The sequence below is a fragment of the Papaver somniferum genome, chromosome 7, assembly GCF_003573695.1.
Source record: "Papaver somniferum cultivar HN1 chromosome 7, ASM357369v1, whole genome shotgun sequence".
NCBI lineage: Eukaryota > Viridiplantae > Streptophyta > Magnoliopsida > Ranunculales > Papaveraceae > Papaver > Papaver somniferum.
In genome coordinates this window covers 65,208,002-65,227,554 of record NC_039364.1, presented here as the reverse complement: position 1 = coordinate 65,227,554, position 19,553 = coordinate 65,208,002, and the positions used below count along the sequence as shown (strand labels likewise).

Here is a 19,553-nt window from a genome sequence, read left to right as displayed (position 1 = left end):
GGCTTCTATATGTTGAACCCATATAATTGGGGGTTCTAGTATTTTTCACATTGTGAATTCTTCAACCAAACGGTCCAAACCCACCATTAATGGAATCGGGTCAAGGTATCAATTGCCCAACGCTATACTGGGCCACCAGACAACTCTTCGAAGTTGGACCGTTAATCTTTGTTTTTCACTCCCCATTTCTCAGCCATACACAACCAAACAAAAGAACAATGGAGAATGGAGACGCTCAAGCAGAAGAAGATCCCTCGATAGAATTCAATGGAGCTATCCCCGTTACCTTCTTCAACCTCATACTTCACACGAAATACCAATCTACATAATCCTAACAACATTAACCAATCACAGTTTACATCAACAAGAAGAAGAAGGGAAATATCACCCATTTCCATCCCCAGAGTAAACGTCAAATCCCCCTCCTCCCGCAGTTCAGTTATTTGTCTCTCCACTGCTACAACCACGACAACTAAAATTGATGAATTTGAGTTAGAGAGCAAAAAACATGATTTGCTTAGAGCAATACAAGATACTCAACGGGGTTTAATTACTAACCCCAATCAACGTTCTTCTATTGAAGAAGCCCTGGTAATCAATTTCTACCTCTTCTTGTTCTTGCATTCGTATAGCTTCTTTTGGTTATTATTAGAATGTGATCCAGTTCTGGGTAGGTTTGTGTGGAAGGATATGACGCCGGTACGGAGATAGACTTAAAGAAGTTGGATGGGACTTGGAGGTTGCAGTATACATCTGCTTCAGATGTGGTTGTTTTGTTTGAGTCTGCCCAACGTTTTCCGTTCCTTCAGGTTTCATTTCTAATCTAATTTTGTCTTTTTTTTTGTTAGTATTAGAATGATTAAGTTACAATATTTGTTGCCTAGTCTATGTTTGAGACCTAAAGGTGATTTTATACTTCTTAAGATTATAGTGAGGGACTTAGTTCTGACTTCTGAGGGAAAATTTGTGAAAGATTACATTTTGTTAGCTTCTATCTAACAGTGATGTAGGTATGTGCTTCGGTGTCCCATGTCGTACAAGGTGCTGGAATGGTGAGTCTGGAAATAGCCAAAATGCAGATGATTCACATGTGATCTTAGACACTATCGCGTGCAAATATCACAAGTTACGTACACATAACGTCTAACATTGTTATGTGCAAGTACCTGATGGAGTGTCTGCAAGTGCCAGAGGCAAGTGTCAGAGGTCTGCGTATCAAAATGATAAAAATCTAGTATGTGGCTGTCCTTGTTACCTAGGTTAGTCGGCAATGCAGTGTGCACTGACCAAATGTTGCTGTTGTGAGTCAAAGCGTTATCAGTTCTTATACTACTAGTTAAAGTTGGTATTTCATAATTCATGATTTGTTCTAGTTCTGAAATTCGCAAGAATAGACTATCATAATTAAATTCCTCTAGTGGTTTAAAATTTCAACAGATGTAGGCGTATTGTGAACATGAAACATTCCTTAGATGTATTATTCACTTGCTGATATGGCAGTGTACTTTTAAGTTGATGGTTAGACCCCAATCCAACAAGCACTTGTGTTTCTCTTGTTTCTGAACAAATAGCCACACACTGTGAAATCCTTCTATTCAAAGGTGAGTTAAAATTCCACGGAGAATTGTATGTAGTGAAAGAAAATTCCACGGCTAATTGTATGCAGTGAAACCTATGCTTTTATATTGTATCCTTTAGTAGGTTCTCTCCAGTGCTCATGTAGCTGAATTTTTTTATTTTAGGTTCCAATTTGTTTCTCCATTCTTTTGCAATTATTGTGTAGGTGGGGGCAAATCTTCCAGAAATTTGAATGCCGGGACCAAACAGATGGAGGTGTTGTCTGCAATGTTGTCCAGTGGAGCATCCCAAGCTTACTAGAGGTAATTTCCGATGGTGTATTTTCTCAGCTCATACCAAGCTTTATTTTTTCGGTGAAGTCTAGCCCAAGGGGAAGCATTAGCATTTCAAAGCTGTAGATTTTTTCTTGGATACTCAGTTCTCTTCGAATTATAAATGATATGTTTTTCTAAGACATTAGGAAATAGGAAGTGCAACAAGAATTTTGCAGCTGATCCATACAATGTGAATATGATGTTGTGTAGAAGCTATAACCTTGGTTGTAGCTGCTACCTGCTACATTTACATTGTTAAATTCTTCTTTCCTGTCAAAATTTAGTGACAGAAAATAGACCTAGGGGATGGGGCTAAGGTCATGTTGCTGATCACATTAGGAGGTAGTATTTTCAAAGATGTGCCAATGTTCATTAGTTAGGACCAGGTTCCGTTCCTGTATGCTCGGTTTCATAGATGTTGCTCCATCTACGCAGCTTGTGTGACTTTAATTGTTTTTGGACTTACTTTACTCTGTGAACATGTTTTCCTTACTATTTGAAATCTCCCTTTTACAGGAACAAGAAGGTGCTGCTCTACTTGTTTCTGCAAATTTCTCTGTTGTTTCTAAACGTAACATATACCTTGAGTTTGAAGAGGTTGGCATTTTGCTATTGTATTAGGTGCTGCCCTTTGTATGCCTGTTTCCATGTAATCCTAAGTTTCTGAATTACTGCCAGTAATGTATTATTTTTGCAGATATCTGTTCAAAATATCAAAATTAGTGAAGAGCTTCAGGCCTGGATTGCTCCTGCAGTACTACCTCGATCATATTTAAGTCTACAGGTATAGAAAATTCTACACCATATAAATTATCATTCACCTCTTGTTTCCCAATACCGGCCATACATACTTCATATTTGATTAGACCTCGTGGTGCAAATATGTTATCATACTCTTTAGTTTTAATATATGACATTAATGTTTGTTAGAGACTTGGAGAATATTTTCTGAACAAAGAGATTAGTTCACAATATATAAAGAGATAGCCTTTAGTGATTCAAACCCGTAGAACATCAAAAAAATGCTAGTATTACAAAAAAAAAAATGTTTTTAATGAGAATTATATGAATAACCCATGCCATGTGTAGATTTTGCAGTTCCTCCAGACTTTCAAAGCTGCAGTTCCTGTGAGTAGCCCTGGGAGGTACGTATTCTGGTAAACATGAAGTTAATTGATATATAATCAGTTTTCTCTTCTTCTTTTTTTCCATTTTCGACGGAAGTAGAAAGTGAGCAAAGAAAAAAATCCATCATGTGCAGGAGGTCAGCAGGAGGACTGTACTATCTTTCCTACTTAGATAACAATATGCTTCTGGGACGTGCTGTTGGAGGCGAAGGGGTCTTTGTGTTCACAAAAGCTCAACCTTTTCTGTTGTGAAGCAAGAAAGGTTTGGTTTTCCTCACCGTCTGTTAATGTCATTGAATTATAAGAACTCAAGAAGTACCGAGTAAAATATGGTACATAACATGTAGAACTATAAGCCACTGCTAATAATATTAAAGATTTCATATTGCTGATTCTGAAGGACGGCAGATATCTTGCTGGAATGTGATTCTATTCCTGTCATTTTGTCTCTCTTCAACATTGATTTCGCTTGCGGAAACGATGGAATAATTGGTTAAAAGGTTCCTCTACCTACCCAAACATAGTAATTGCTTAAACTCGACCAGTAAACATTAAGTAGTCTCAAAGTCATATATGACGTTAACCAACTTGGGTTGGCCGAGTTCATATTTGAGATCAGATGTTCGAATTCCCAAAATCTGATGTCCTCGACTGCTCTCTTTGCATCATTCAACGGTGTAATTGGTAAAGCCAAAGTTCTCTATAAATTCTAGTTCATATAAATTCTATAAAGAACAAAAGAGCGGTGAAAGGTTACGCCATATTTGAGATATTATTTCAGAACTTCAATCATATGGATTACTTGGTCATGGCCAACCAACCAAAATATGAATGGGAAAAGGTGGTTGGGAGACAAACACTCGGTAGCTACAGAAGCCAAGAGTCAATTTTTTATCCATAGCTTTTTCACCACCTTAGGAATTAATGATTACAGTTGTAACAATTCCCTAATCCGGTGCATATACGCACATGAATATGATAACAATAATAATGAGAGGCGAACCGATGAACTGATTCATTACCTTAAAGCTTTGGGTAGTAGTAACTTTTGCTCGCATTTACCTGTGTCGATGCATATTTTTGTATGTGATGATGACCACTTTTGACCTCATCAAACATTTAAGCGAGCTTGTCAATCAATAACATTATGGGTGTAAATATAATAAATCCTCCTTGTACATTTCCTAGTCACGTGTAATATTACAAACCTCTTGTTACTTAGCTCAATCAGTTAACTGTGTACCTTTCCTCTCCCTCTCTTAGAGTTCCCGCCATTACTGAAAAATGTTTTCTTCTACTTCACAAATCTTAACAAGCCTCAACTTTTTATCTTCTTCCTCTTCAAACCCTAACAAAATTCCTTCAGAAATTTCTTCTTCTTACAGATTCCCTCTTTGTTGTTCAGTAAGATCTCAAGAAATACTTCCTGTAATAGAGATTCAAAACAAAAACCAATCATCATCTCCACCAAATTGGGCTGAAACTGATGACGATGAGAAACGAGAAATCGGTAATGATAATGAGAAAGGAATTTCTGATGGAATTCGAGTTCCTAGACAAAAATATATCTCTGTTCCTAAGACTAAACTTCTTGATTCTTTACTTACCTTATTTGAATCTCAGCCGCAACTTACTGATGATTTCATTAGCTTATCTTCGTAAGTTAAATTTCTTATATTTACAATTCCAATTAGAACTTGATTAGTTTTAATATTAAAAATGAGATGTATAGCCGTTGTTTTTTTTATTGGAAAGGGTCAGTGAGGGGACTCAAACTGCTGACCTCAAGAGTTATATTGCCAGTTGGTCTAAATAGACAATCTAAGGCTATGGCCTAAATCTGTGAATATAGTTTAAATAAAAAAAATAATGATTACTAAATCAAGCAAGTAAACTGATTTTGACAACGGTGATAGATTTTTATCTGTTTTGGTTTGAGATATAATTTGTTATTTTGTGTGAATTGCAGATATTTAGATTCTATACTTCATGCAGAACATAAAAGCATTTTAGAAGAAATGAGAATGGATTATTATCTAACTGAAATTGCAGAAAAGAATAAGACATTTGATGATACAAAGAATTTGCAGTTATCGAGAGAAAACATTACGGTAAACGGAAAGCATACTGCGGAGGATAGTGGGAGTATTACTGACAAAATTGAAAAAAATGTACAGATGGAAGACCAAGAAAAAGATGATGATAAACCATTGAATTTCAATAGTGGATTAGATTTTAGCTTTCTATTAGGTTCATCTGCTAAAAAAGCAGACAAAAATTCAAGGTTGGTTCTTTTGACTATATCTAGTTCCGATTTTGATGTTAAAAAAAAAAGAAAAAAACTTCTAATGGGGGTTTGTTGTTGGATCCTATGCAAACACCACACCGATCCCACTGATACTGTTCCCTCGTAACAACTATCCACTTAGGTGTGGGTTGTTTAAATCTCAGAAGACCTGTGAATGGTGCAACCCATCTTATATTCCAATAGAAATGTTTTTCCTCACCCTGTGTCACTATTCCTATGCACTAACTCGGCGAGAAAATACAGTGGTCGTGGCACTTAGGTGATATGTTTCAAATCACGACTTAAGAACTTGTCACATGTTAGACGACATCAATGTTTAAACTAGAATGAATGTGAAAAATGATTGGTTATACTTCAAAACCAGTGTTATTTCACAATTAAGGTATTACATATTTATCTGGATATTTTGGCTTATTAGGTTTCAATTATGTAGGATTGCTGTAGAGACACGTTTTCAGCGTGCCTTTATGAAACTTCTCCGCAATGCCCAGTTTGAAGAACTATCAGGTAGGGATTTGTTGTTGACGTCTTCTTTGAACACTGACTATCTGTTAACGTTGCCAATTTACGTGGACTGGAAAAAGGCATTGGAGTCAAATGCAATAATATACAGGTGATACTCTCTGTGGGTATAAATTTCTCGCACACATTTTTGCATCTATAATTGACTGTTACCAACAAACTAAGTGTTTCTTCTTGCACCTTTCTTAACCATCCATTAGAAAATCTACGGGAGTTGATTCTCTCTATATGATTGCATTGATTCAATTTACCAGATGCGTTGTTTTCTGACGTTGATGTGTTCTGCATTTTGCACGATATATATGATTCTGTTTGAGTTTACATATTATCAGTGGTTACTCTGCAGAAGAGGGTATGCTACTGAGAGACAGAATGGATTGCTACTTGCTGAAAAGCTGGACTATCTGCAGTCTAAACTTCTCCAGGGAATTTTTTTCACTCTATCAAAACCAGTAGCAAAACTTGGCATGTATATTAGTGAGGTGAGTACATGCTTGGAACATGTCATTTCTTTTGGCTCTGTCCTAGTATTGGTATCTGTGTAACCTAGTATGTCATTTCAATTGTATCTTTTGTTATTGTTTCGGGTTGTATGTGTTATTTGCTGCTATTTTCGGCCATTACCATTGTTTGAACTTGCAAAAGGTTTAATTGCAGCAATGACATTCAGAGCTTATAGTAATTAAACCTATACTGCGCCCGTACAATCTGTCTCCAAGTTGAGTATATGTACATTATAAATCAATAAGATGGTTCTTACCGGGCATACAGTACATTATAAATGAATAAGATGGTTCTTACCAGGCATACATCTCAAATAGAATTGTGCAAGTGTGAACAATAATGTACTTAATTTGTTGTGGTAGTATGATATTGCATTCTTTCACAGTGACCAATTATATCTAGATGGTCATGAGAGACGCTTCTAAATCTCATATGTTACTGCATTGCATGTTCCATCCTCTTAAGACCATCCACAATGTTGTCAAAATATAGCGTATATGCTTTAATTTAGCTCAAAGTGTATACAGCTGTCAGCCAAAGTTAAATTACAGCGTATATGCTATACTGGAAAGCCAGATTTGGCATTTGAAAACGGCTATTGCCACTTATATGCGGACTCCTTTTTGAGAAGGAGGTCTTTCAGACTCCTTTAGAGAAAGGGTTTGCCTATCGGGCTAGATTTGAGACTGGGATTGGCAGGGGCTCTATCTAAGAGTTAGCTTCACCTTGATAGAGGCGTTCAGATGGGGCCTATCAGTGAGGCTCAATCACAGAACTAGCGTAATTTCTGAGATGTAGAGTCTGGAAAATTTATTTAAAAAAAAAAACACTACTAGCACTGGCTTTTTTAAGCTAGATCTATAACTAAATATAGCTTTTACCTCACAACAGTGTGGATGGTCTAATGCACACAAGTAAATACCCATACGAGTGATGTGCCTAAACTGACTCGTAACATCTGATTTTATTTCTGCAGGCATTGAGAAGTGCAAGTCAGACTGAAGAAGTACAAATTTGGGTTCGAAGATTTAAGAACTGGTTTGAGAAGCTATCTTTGTCACAACAGTCATATTTTCTTCAAGAAGGATTTTATGACCAACTGGTAGCTGATCAGATATCAGATAGTGACCTACCTATTTGGCTTGCAGCACAGAGGGCAGTGCCTCGTTACGAAGGCCTCTTGTCATCAGTTGGACCTAGAGGGAGGCTCTTAAGGAGATTGTTGACATGGGTTGGTGTTATGCGTTCCGTGCCAGAAACATCATTAAAGATCGATACTGATGACACCACTTCTAACAATTATGAAAGGTTTGAGCATGTTAACTGTTTATTTTCTTATCTCTGTGTGTTTCTGCTTCTTATTTTTCTTGGAGTTGTCTGTATGGGAACTCGGGAACTTTCATTGGTGAGAACTGAAAACTTTGTGGTTGAAAACCGAAACTGAAATAAAATCCATGGAGCTGATAGTCTGGCACTAATGCCGAGTCATTTGTTTGACAATTTAATTGAGCGCTTGTTAGGCCAGCTCGGACATGCCATTTTTTATCTGTGTTAGGTACTAATCAAGCTAATAAAACTATAGTATGGCAACTAAAGATTAACATGGCATAATGTGGCAAGTAAAGCTTAGCATTGCGACTATGTTAACTGACTACTGAGCTAGCTCTTACTTGTTCGAGACTGAGATACAGTGCAACATACAACTTATCTACCAGAAGCCAATTAATCTGCCAAAAAATTGTTTTTACAGCCCAATCTTCTTACCGCGGATATCACTAGGTGATATATGGAGACCAGCAACAAGGGAACGTTGTGGAAGTGTTTGGAATATTTTGAAAACAGCTACATCTATTTTTTTCTCACAGTCAGTTCTCGAGGTAACTCCTGCTGGGCTATATAAGTTTCTCTGTCTTTCATTTCTGTATATTTATTTCAGTGATTATAAATATAGGTTTCATATTTGATACCAGGTAGATACTATGGTTATCTAGAACCTCATAAGACTAAAAGACGTCAAAAGAGATCAACAAGTTTCCATCTCCTATAGTCCTATTTACTAATGATAAGCTGTGATTTATCTGAATTAGGAACCAGCGTTTCAAGAGTTAATTTTGCTTTACACTGAGGAGATGGGTCAAGGAGATAGTAGAGACGAAATCGAGGTTCCTTCATTAAAGTTGAAGATCTACGAGAAAATTCCTATTCCAGATCTAACAGTTAAGTAGTTGGAACTATCCTTTGTCCAGGACTACTCCCAGGAAAAGTAAAAGGATGTTTAGTTCCTATTCATCTTTTTGCATTTCCAACTTTTTGATTTCTATTTGTTTTTCCTAATTTGCTGCAGGTTATTTTTCCACACAAAAAGCTGTCTTTCCGCATCCTAGACACGGTAAAAAAAAACAGGATATAATTTTTTTTTGAAATGCTGTTCAATTATTTGGCGTGTGCACGCATAAACACAGCTTACCCATGGTTTCTTTCAGACATCATAGAATTGGTGCATTAGCATTGCACCATTATCATCTTTACAATAGAATCATTCTTATCATTATTTTAACTTTACTCATAGGTACGCTTAGATGCTGCTAGCATAGTGGGGCTGTTGGCTTTCTTGGTGAATTACAAGTTTGAGAACATCGTGTCATCCCCGTAAGTGCTTTCGACTTGAACTGGTACAAATAATTGTCATGACCTTGGTAGAACAGGATAAATCAAAATTCAGCTACTATGCTGAAACTAGGTGCAAAGAATCAACCAGATTGGCCTGGTGGATAAATTAGAAATACAGAAACAAATACAGCAATTGGACCAGTCAAAAAATTAAATAAAGGAGATGAAACTACTTACATTATCTTGTTTTTTTGGTGTTTTTTTTTTTGGTAGGATTGCAATTTTAACGTAACATATTGTACATATTGTTTGTTTTTAGTTGAACTATTGAAGTTCCTTGTTTATCTTTTGTCTGCTACTTGCTGGCTTTAGGTATTCTTATCGGTCATTCACCAATGTGTCTCTCAAAATAAAAATGTTTTGATGGGATGAAAATCAAGACTACTCTTTAGAAGAAGTCACCCTTACAACATATGATGATATTTATGCAGATCAGCGTTCCTGCTAGATGCCATTGCATTCAGTGCCCTTGTGCTATATGTGTCGCGTGTAGTACTGGGTTACAAACAAACATGGGATCGATATCAAGTGAGTTATCCAGCCTCAATGTGGAAACTAGTGTAACTCACAGCCTAGAGATTGAACTTGAGTCTTTCTCTCTCATTGCCGAAGCTTTATAATTTATTAACATGTTACTAGAAATCTCCTATTGCAGCTTCTTGTTAATAGGACACTCTATGAAAAAACCTTAGCAAGCGGATTTGGTTCTGTTCACTTTCTTCTGGATGCCTCCGAACAGCAGCAAGTGAGTAAAGTCCAAAATTTGATTAAAATCCTTAAAAATATTGACGTCAAGTTTTCCATTTATTCCTCTTACAAAATATTGCGTACAACATTATCTGCAGTACAAGGAAGCTGTTTTGGCATATGCTATTCTAATCCAAGCAGAAAGTGGTCAGGTCTGCTCTTCTAATTTCCACTGTTTTATATTTGGTGAACCAGATATTTTCAGATTGCTACAGTAATAAAATTTGCCTTTAGATGTATCTGTGAAGTTCAATTTAGCCTCATGAGAAAAGTAATTGGTGGTTCTGATTATGATTGGTTTAACTAAAAACGGATACCTCCAATTTATTTAAAATAAAAGTTACATTAAACCTGTCACCGCATCTCTTCTTGTCTATTTCAATAAATTCTAGATACCAACATTGTCAAATTAGTGTTTCCATTTTTTTGGATTTCTCCTGCCTGTTTTTGTTATATAACCACTCTAAGAGCCTAAGTCTAACCACTGTTCAGAATGCAGGCGACTACCCACAAGAGCATCGCCGAAACATGTGAGAAATTCTTGTATGATAAACTCAACGAAAAGGTATTCATATCACTGATAGATAACTATTTTCAAGAAAGCTATTACAAATACATAACTTATTGAGTAAAAATATCAGGTGGAAATGCCAGTTGACAAGGCTATGGAAACACTGCTGAGATTTGGTCTTGTAACTGAAGAAGTTAACGGGGACATAGGTTTCAAGGCTGTTCCTTGTTCCGTGGCATATGATGTTCTTAAACAACGCTGGAGTAGTTTGCTTGGCGAGAAAATGTGGGATTTGCCTGATTTCTAATACATGTAGGCTCTCTCCAGGTAGCCGTCACATGTAGGGCTCTCTCCAGTGACCAAATTTGCATGGTAGGTGAAAAGGGGTGCAGTTTAGCTCTAAATGATGAATGCTAAAGCCATGAGAACCATGGACCAGGATAAGGTAATCAGATCCTGCTGAGGTCATTCAGTAAGTTCATTTTCAGCTCCTGAGCTCGGAAAGTATACGAGTGCATCCTCTTCGGTTAAAGCAATCGCTTTTATATTCCTGGCTCAAAAATAACTTAAAAGCTTTTGAACTGCCAACAGTTGGAAGGCTGTGAATGACTGGGTACCTTGTTCTTCTTACGCCTCAGTGGAGTAAGAAGTTATAGTAAACATTTATGTAAATGTTTTTTCTTGTATTTTTGTATAGTTTTTATCTCCTTGTTTTTGATTGGTTATTAGACCATCGGAGTTGTTCACTCGAAGTCGTTTGCAAGAATATCTAAGTAGCTGAATAACATTGTTACATGGTGCCATGTATTGTATCGTCGATTCCGTATGTCTGCAGCAAAGTTTTCTTTGTTCTGCTTGCCTAATGCAACTTTTTACTAATTTAAAAGCTTCAATGTGTTTTCAGATGTAATTATCATGAGTGATGTATGTGTTATTGCTTACTCATTTAACCAATGAAGGGTCTGAGACTCCTGAGTAATCCCTCAGTAAAACCCGGCTGCAGTTGCTGCCAGTAGGATTAATCAGGTAATTTGATGAGGTGCCCGGCCGCCCTGGTATAATATCTAGGCATTTGATCTATCAGGTTCGACGGTCAATAAAGCTTGTTCATTTCCTAATCAAGAGAGTTGCTGTAGTTTCCTATTGCGGCGTAAGAAGGGATATTTTGGTCATCAGAATTATAAAGAGTCCACAGTGCGGCCTATAAGTAAATTAGAAACACCGTAAGAAAACAGCAGTGCCTTCTTCGGAAAGGAATTAACTCTTTCAGTTAGTCTTCGATCTTCTGAGTAGATATATTAGTGTTATGTGTTTGTTCTATTGATTTTGTTTTCTGCCGATGCTTGCAGTTTTAGTTATTTTTTTGTTTTTGTTGTATGAGTATGATTTGAAATGAATAATAACGTAACGAGTAGAAATTCAGGCAGCCCCTTTGACAAAGAAGATAAAAAGAAAAAAATACTCTAGTTTAAATAAAATAAACAACTTTAGTTTACACTTTAGATTGGGGTGGTGAAGCGTAGGCCCTTACCAGCTCAGCCTCCTGCCATCCCAAACTCTTCTGTGGGCAGATAAGTTGATTCCTTTTGATAAGTTAGTTCCTTTTGACAACCACCAACATGGTGGCATATACTGAAAGCACTCACTCATTGCATATGACCAATGGGTGTTGTACTAAACTGAAAACATAAACAGTTAGTACCTTCCATTGAGGCGTTAAGCAATCCACATGCCCACATGTGACATCTCGGATCCCTTTCTAGCACACCCCTACCTACATCATTGTCTTGTACCTAGCTTTCTCTCCTCTTTCTATAAGCGATCAAACCGACCCTATTGTCTCAAACTTTTTAGACCTAGTCTATTGACCTGTATCAGTTGAATGGCTAATATTCATTGCTGCTGAAAAGCTGAAAAATTAGTAAATGATATTATGGGTGTCATAATATTAGAAATTAATAATGCAAAATAAGAATCAGAAGTGATAGACGCACCCGATGGATTTATCCCGCAACCTCCGTGTTGTCTCACAGATTTGCGGGCCCCACCACCAAGGGAGTTTAGCAGGGGAGCACTTATTTGTGGCGGGTCCCAGAAAAATGTGAGAGAGCACCGAGGTTGCGGGATAAATCCCTCGGTGCATATATCATTTCTGAATAAGAATAGGTTTTCTTTTGTGTACCCGGTAAAAAGAATTTTTTCATAAAAACACAAATATGAAGATAAGCTTAAAACAAAAGAACATGAAGAATTGGATTAACAAACTATCATGGAATAGTTAATATAATGTCGGTGAGGTGCAATACATCTAGACAAATAATTATATTGGATTTTATCGGCGATACACAATTAACTTTTTTATTTTATAATTTATACGTAGTTGTGCATTATGTTACTCAAAATTTTAACGGAAAGCATTTATAATGTAATAACATCAATTAAACTAGTTTCACTTGATAACCTAACATCCCCTAACATATAATTTATATGTAAAGGAAATTTTAATACAAAACGATAAAAAAAACCATTGTTAATAAATACATTTGCATCCTTACCGATACCATCGCCGACATGTCGGTCCAAGACGACCGACACAACCGATATAATCGGAATATTCATGTATCGCTAGATATTTTACATATCACCTAGGTTAAAAACCGATACACGATAGATTCCGGTATTATCGGCCGTTACAAACGATATTAATTACATTGTGTGGAATGCATTTACATGAGACAACATGAGGATTATTAAACTTATTTTGCTCAAACGAATCGATCATTATTCTGCCAAAGATGATGATGGTATTACTGTAATACTTTTTGGTTCACGACTATCCAATTAAATGAAAGTTGTTTGGATTCTAGACTCTATAGGTGATTCCATAATAAAAGGGGAAAACCTTTGTGCTAGAGTATTATTACCTTGTTATCTTTTACCTTAGTTAAGTATAACATGAGTGTTAGTTTAGTTTTTATCTTGTATGAGGGTGCTCTGTATATGGACAATGATAGTTCTTATCAACAATTTATTTTTTGTTATAATGTAAACTCAATGATTTTGGACAAGCTAACAAAAATGTCCTACAAGCGGAGAGTACGAATATATCATCAATATATCATCAGGATGAAATCCCCGCATTCTCAAGTATTTGGCAACCATTTGAGAAACTATTTTTTTTCTTCTACTTCAAAAAAATAGTTGCATAAATAAAATGACGTTTAGAAATTGTTTATAATTTAAAAAGCAACTCTAGCGAGAAGCAAAGCAACTTCTAGTAAGGCCATGTGGTGATCTTTGGTCTTCTTCTTTGGGGTTCCTTTCCTCCCCGTTTAAGGAAGCAAGAAAAGCTTCACCCTTCATAATCGTCAAATCTACATACATTAACTTTTAACCAAGCGTTGGTATGTCAAAATTAATTGTCATATTTTCGTATTAAAACTCAAAAGTTGTCTGATTAGATTACTAGAGTCAACTTCCTTTAGGTTAGACTAGGAAATCTAGAAATATTGATTCATACAAGTATTACTCTGAAAACCTGAAGATTCTAAAGACGTATCGACATCAGTGAAGACATCATCCTTCTACTTGAGGTTAGTAACACAAGACTTGACTTGTTTCCATTTCTATATCGTTATTTCAAGTCGTTTAGATAGAAAACATAACATGCGCAATTATATTCACGAAATTCTAGTATTGGAGACTTGATTATCTTATTATGATCAAAGTGTCAAGGAAGAATATACAATTTGTTTTACAATCTTGGTATATTGAATTACAAAGTATAATGCTTATCTTTTGAACTTCATAATTGCGACATAAAACATAATCTTTGTAACATGTTTATTATATTGTGTAATGAACATAGGATTGATTTCATGCCTAGAAAAATATGTTTGATTACATGAGTTTAAGAAAGTAGACTTATGAACTTGTTTCATAGTTGAAAGAAACCAATAGGATTGGTGGTCCGTTTTTCATTGAAGATCTAAAGGCTGGACCGATGCCTACTTATGTTGGGAACCATGGTGGAACCCATCCTTACTTATGTTGGGAGTCAAGGTAGTACCGATCCTAACCTATATGGGAATCAAGGTAGAACCAATCCCTACCTACATTACGAGTCATGGTAGAAGCGATCCCCATATGTAAAACTGATTTCTATAGTCACGTAAACTTTGATTTATGTGATTTTGGAAATTGGGTTTGCATAGTAGGAAAGTTCAATATGTCGACATATTGAGTAATTTGAACATGTGCATAAATCTTATATTTTATTTTTCAAAGATATTCCTTGATATTCAAGGTGAGATCCCAAACCGAAATGTTTTGAGAATCTTTTCGTTAAGATTTTCGAATATATATATGTTTTATTCCAGCAAGCAAAACATATTTGTGGAAGATATATTAGTTAAGTATCTTGTATGCTGGATAATATTGAGTTGTAATCCAAGAGGGATTTCGGTTATACAGTTGGATATTGGTTGGAATTAGACAAAACCGAATCTAGGTGCTTATAACATGTCTTGAAAATATTTTTGGTTATGGAAATTCCTTGGTGTCCAAACTACTTTGGTCTATAAATAGTGAAGTTTATTCTTCTTAGAAACTTATCCTGAGGAAGGCAGTTCATTTTGTAGTCATTGTTGGGTATTACTTGTAGTATTATCTTGAAGAGGAGAGTAACCTAATTAGGCGAAATCTCATACGTGGGATCAAGAAGCATCTAGTAGTATCATTGGTGGGAAACTTATTTTAGTTTTTTATTATTGATTTGATTGACTAATGGTTGTTAACTCTTGATTTCACCTAGTTTGGTTATTCTTGAGAGCCTTATCTTCTAACATAAGGTCACTCAAACTAGATCAAGAGATTAACGATAGTTCAGATTTATCTTTAGATCTGATGTTAACTTGTGATCGTCCATTGTTAACAGACTTTGTTTTGTGCGTGATCGGTCATAAGCTGGAATCAGTTTGGTTGTGCAGGTACAGAAGAATAGATTGAATATTTGAAGACAAAAAGATTTCTTATTAGTTTCGTACCTTTGTGATTTACTTCGCGCACAAGCTTGATCGGATATGATCTGATTGTATCTCGTTTATCTTCGATATGCGAGTGGGGAAAATATCGTTTGGTCCTTTTTTAGGTGGTCCCAAGTCTGTTTAGTCCTTTCAGAAATCACCTTTTCTATTTGGTCCATAATTATTTAAAAATATTAAATGGACCAAAGTACCCTTCCGTGTTAATTCCTACATATTTCTTTATAGCAGTTCATTTGTCTGATGAACTCCGGAGTTCATTCCTTCAAATGAACACCTAATAAAACCAAACTAAATTTCCTACTTATTTTTTGTAGCAGTTCATTCTGTCTGATGAACTCCGGAGTTCATTCCTTCAAATGAAAACCTATTAAAACTTATATGGAAACAGAGTACATTCTTCAAATGAACACTTGATAGAACCTATAAGAAAATAGAGTTCATTCGACAAAATGATACATGAACACCAAAAAAAAAAATCACTAAAAATCAAAGTTCATCTTCATCAAACACGAGTTCATTCTATCACTAGTACAACAAACCCTTTTTCCACGCCAGATTGGCGTGTCCATAGGGTTTTAGACACGCCGTTTTGGTTTGGACTTGGCGTGGTTTCTGCTCGCGTGGTTTTAGGTATGACGGCGTGGATTTATAACACACACTATGAACCAACTTTTTAACCATGCATATAAACCAGCGTGTCTATAAAACCAACTTTTTAACCATGCATATAAACCGACGTGTCTATAAAACGCACACTATGAACATGCATACTAGCGTGTTCAACAAAACAAACTTTTTAGCCACGCAATAAAACCAGCGTGTCCATAAAACGCCACCAACTTATAGCCACGCATATTAACCGGCGTGTCTGCAAATCGTACACTATGGACACTCATACTAGCGTGTCTAATAAAACCAACTTTTTAACCACGCCTCAAGTGGCGTGACTATTTTTTTGGACACGCCACAACTGGTTAACGTGGCCATATACTGGTCTATAAACACGCCCAGTAAAAAATTAAAAGTTAACGTTACTAAACGGTGATATTTGGACACGCTAATAGCACCGGCGTGGCTGAAAGCACTTATATTAACATACCCATAGAACATGGCGTGTCTATAGGGAACCCTATAGACACGCCAAACCCAAAAGGCGTGGCATGGAAATTTATATCTGGCGTGTCTAAAGGCCACTTTTCTACTAGTGTGTTTGATGAACTTCGTCGTCTTCATCATTCTTCATCTTCAACAGAGTTCATTTTCATCTTCAACAGCAACATAGTTCATCTTCATCATCTTCATCTTCAACACGAGCACCAACATAGCTCATCTTCATCTTCAACAACAACAGCAACACGAACAACAACAGAGTTCATCTTCAACTTCAACAGCAACACGAACAACAACAACATATCCAAAAATCAAGAACAGATGTTTCAAAGTGATGATGAAGAAAAAGAAAAAGATGAAGAAATCAAAGGATTTCAAGGTTCATCATCATAAATAGCAACAGAATCTTTAACATCACCGTCTTCGTCATCAAAACAACAGTAAACATTAAAAAAAAAAAAAAAAAACCTTCATCGTATTCATCATCATCGTTCATCTTCTTCATCACTAGCAGAGAAAAAAATGGAGAGAAGAGAGATTCGTTCATCATTATCTTCATCTTTTTCATCACTAGCAGGAAAAAAAATGGAAAAAAGAAAGAAAAAGAGAGAAACTAGATCTGAAACTAAAGAAGAGAGAGAAAGTGAATCTCAAAAATAAGATTTTTCAAGGGTTTTTTTTCTATATATATGGTCCCAAAAGGATATTTTTTTCCCTACCAAATGATAATTACATCATGCATGACGTCATCCTAGGACCAACTATAATTTCTAGGACCAAATGGACCAAACAGACAGTTGACTAGGTCAACTGGACCAAACTCTCTTTAATATATTACTCCCTTCGTTTCCAAAAGACAGTTCGCTTTGACCTTGTCAAAATATTAAGGAGACCGTATTAGTTTACATGCATACCCTTAGTTACTTGCCTAATTTATTTGGATAAAAATGTTAGTAATAAAAACTACCAAAAATTGTTATGGGATTGTAAATAGAAAATAAAAAAATAAAGCTAAAAGGAATGGAGGATATATTTGTTTCCTTAATTATACAAATCTCATTAATATTTTAGATTGGGCCCATTAAAAAAGAATTTATGAATATAAAACTTTAAGGGTATATCAGAGAGTTTATTGGAAAAATATGGCTATAAACAGAAGCTGGACATAATTTTGAAACATGCCAAAATAGAATAGAGGACGGTCTTTCAGAAACAGAGGGAGTATTATTAGGACCATATGGTATTTCCTACTTGATTAAATAATCGTAGTAGATCGGCAAGCTATCATTTAATGGTATTCTTTAGTATTCTAATCTGATAGATTATAAATCTGGATCTGATTATTTCGGTAATCTATATCTTTATTGATCTAAACCGGACAAAGGATTTTATTGATTTAAACATAAAAGCCTTTGTCGTACTCAACATAAATCTTTGATTTAGTTCTTGATATTTAAGAGCGGTTACCAAACAGATTAGTGATTATTGTTTGGAAGACGATCAAAAGGGTTGAGTGCTTAAAGTCTTGACAGCGGATGAAGCAACTTGAGGTAGTGGACTCTATCTTAGGATTCACATGCGTTGGCCAGATTGGTTATAGGCGCAGGGATACTGAGTAAACTAGGTAACTAGGGGAAGTTTATTTGGTATCAACTATATGAAGTTGGTGGTGTTCTTTGTATAGCGGCTTAATTCTGAGAGTATTCAAAATTAGACTAGGTCTCGTGGTTTTTTCTGCATTTGTGGTTTCCTCGTTAACAAAATTGTTGTGTTTGTGTGCTTTTATTTTTTCCACATTAAAAGATATTTAATTGTAAAAGCATTTCTCTACTGGATGCTTGAAGGCCATTAGATTCGGAAAAAATTATGGTCTACTTGGTACCCTCGTCATTTCAACTTCTTCTTCATCCTTGACTCCAATTTTTGAGATGTATATACTTTATTCTACTAAACCGAGAGTTTTTCTGATTCTTAGTTGATTTATATGTAAGGCTGTCAATGATACTTATCGGAATGGTAACTAGATCAACCGATACCATTTATATAACTTCTACCGGAATTCCAACAACCGATAATTTCCGACGGAATTCTCAAAATCCTAACTGATATCGTTTCGTTCAGGTTATCGGATATCGGTAAGATTACCGATAATTTCTGTTATCGGCGGAGTTTAACATAACATGTTTTTCAGACCCAAATTCAGTTCAAAATAAGAAATTTCCAGTTCAAAATCCATGCCAAACACAAAGTAAACACATATGAATGTTCCAAACTGCTTAGTTACATGTTCTTGCAAAAGAAAACACAAAGAAATTCAAAAACAGTTTCATCCTTGGACTGAAATGTGAGTTTTCGTAACTTGTAAGTTGTTAGCAGCCTGCCTGCAACATGCACTCCTCCTTCCTTAATCCTTACTCCTTCATACTTATACATTCAACTTCAAAGTATTTGTACATCTGCATTTCAAAGAAAGTGAAATGTGTTAGTTGGCAGTGCAATAATATTAAAGGAAAGGAAAACAAATGAAGGTTACCAACCAGTATCAGCATTGTCCTTGAGATATGGAAACCAATCACTCAAGCAAAGCAATGTTTGAACAACTTCTAGAGCTAATGAACTTCTGTGTGTTGTAAGAACCCTACCACCATGACTGAACATGCATTCTAATGCTACACTTGTCACTGGAACAACCAACACATCTCTTGCAATCTTTGCAAGAGTTGGGTACTTAGGAGCATGATTCTTCCACCAACTTAATATATCAAACCTCAATTCTTTTGTGGGTGTTCCTTTAGGTTGGTTCCTCTAAGTACTTCTCCAATTCAGACTTTTGAACCTCAATCTCACTATTTTCTATCTCATCATACTCAAAATCACTTCTAGTTTCTCGACTAGAATTCTTAATTTCTGCCGAATCCATTCCACTAGCTGAATTTCCAAAATAATATGGAGCTGTAGAGTTATTTTCACATTCATATGAAGAGAAAAGTGCATTCAGTGTTATCTGAAATTTGTTATAACGAGTAAAATAGTTCTGCACACCATATAATTTATTAAAAACAAACTCAATCCATCTGACCCTATACCTAGTATCTAAAGCCACTTTAATGATCATCA

At 35.8% G+C, this 19,553-nt stretch overlaps 2 protein-coding genes across 6 annotated transcripts; both read left to right on the top strand.

Annotated features, from left to right (window-relative positions):
• Window positions 1-202: 202 nt before the first annotated feature.
• LOC113297501 (probable plastid-lipid-associated protein 10, chloroplastic) lies at window positions 203-3,441 on the top strand. Of its 3 annotated transcripts, none has more exons than XM_026545985.1 (7): window positions 203-591; window positions 675-809; window positions 1,784-1,880; window positions 2,409-2,489; window positions 2,590-2,676; window positions 2,982-3,037; window positions 3,154-3,441. In XM_026545985.1, the coding sequence occupies exons 2-7, from the start codon at window positions 727-729 to the stop codon at window positions 3,269-3,271; spliced, it is 522 nt and encodes a 173-aa protein (XP_026401770.1). In that variant the 5' UTR covers window positions 203-591; window positions 675-726; the 3' UTR covers window positions 3,272-3,441. The 3 variants fall into 3 exon arrangements, with proteins under 3 accessions (XP_026401770.1, XP_026401772.1, XP_026401771.1); XM_026545987.1 differs by lacking the exon at window positions 203-591 and adding an exon at window positions 1,011-1,259 and having other exon boundaries at window positions 674-809; XM_026545986.1 differs by lacking the exon at window positions 203-591 and adding an exon at window positions 1,003-1,259 and having other exon boundaries at window positions 676-809.
• Window positions 3,442-4,250: 809 nt separating this feature from the next.
• On the top strand, window positions 4,251-11,174 carry LOC113297500. Of its 3 annotated transcripts, none has more exons than XM_026545982.1 (14): window positions 4,251-4,677; window positions 4,989-5,303; window positions 5,761-5,940; window positions 6,196-6,331; window positions 7,330-7,661; window positions 8,104-8,230; window positions 8,441-8,569; window positions 8,698-8,742; window positions 8,923-9,002; window positions 9,455-9,551; window positions 9,679-9,768; window positions 9,869-9,922; window positions 10,270-10,335; window positions 10,412-11,174. In XM_026545982.1, exons 1-14 carry the CDS (start codon window positions 4,304-4,306, stop codon window positions 10,586-10,588), a joined length of 2,202 nt encoding a protein of 733 aa, XP_026401767.1. In that variant the 5' UTR covers window positions 4,251-4,303; the 3' UTR covers window positions 10,589-11,174. The 3 variants fall into 3 exon arrangements, with proteins under 3 accessions (XP_026401767.1, XP_026401768.1, XP_026401769.1); XM_026545983.1 differs by having other exon boundaries at window positions 10,263-10,335; window positions 10,412-10,554; XM_026545984.1 differs by lacking the exon at window positions 4,989-5,303.
• The last annotated feature ends 8,379 nt before the right edge of the window (window positions 11,175-19,553 follow it).

Bases quoted from the DNA above. Each gene is read 5' to 3' on its own strand.
- LOC113297501 (XM_026545985.1), top strand. From the start codon at position 727: ATGGGACTTGGAGGTTGCAGTATACATCTGCTTCAGATGTGGTTGTTT. The intron at 2,490-2,589 runs GTTGGCATTTTG...TTATTTTTGCAG, and splicing joins TATACCTTGAGTTTGAAGAG to ATATCTGTTCAAAATATCAA. The intron at 3,038-3,153 runs GTACGTATTCTG...CATCATGTGCAG, and splicing joins CCTGTGAGTAGCCCTGGGAG to GAGGTCAGCAGGAGGACTGT.
- LOC113297500 (XM_026545982.1), top strand. From the start codon at position 4,304: ATGTTTTCTTCTACTTCACAAATCTTAACAAGCCTCAACTTTTTATCT. The intron at 5,304-5,760 runs GTTGGTTCTTTT...TCAATTATGTAG, and splicing joins AAAGCAGACAAAAATTCAAG to GATTGCTGTAGAGACACGTT. The intron at 8,231-8,440 runs GTAACTCCTGCT...TATCTGAATTAG, and splicing joins TCTCACAGTCAGTTCTCGAG to GAACCAGCGTTTCAAGAGTT.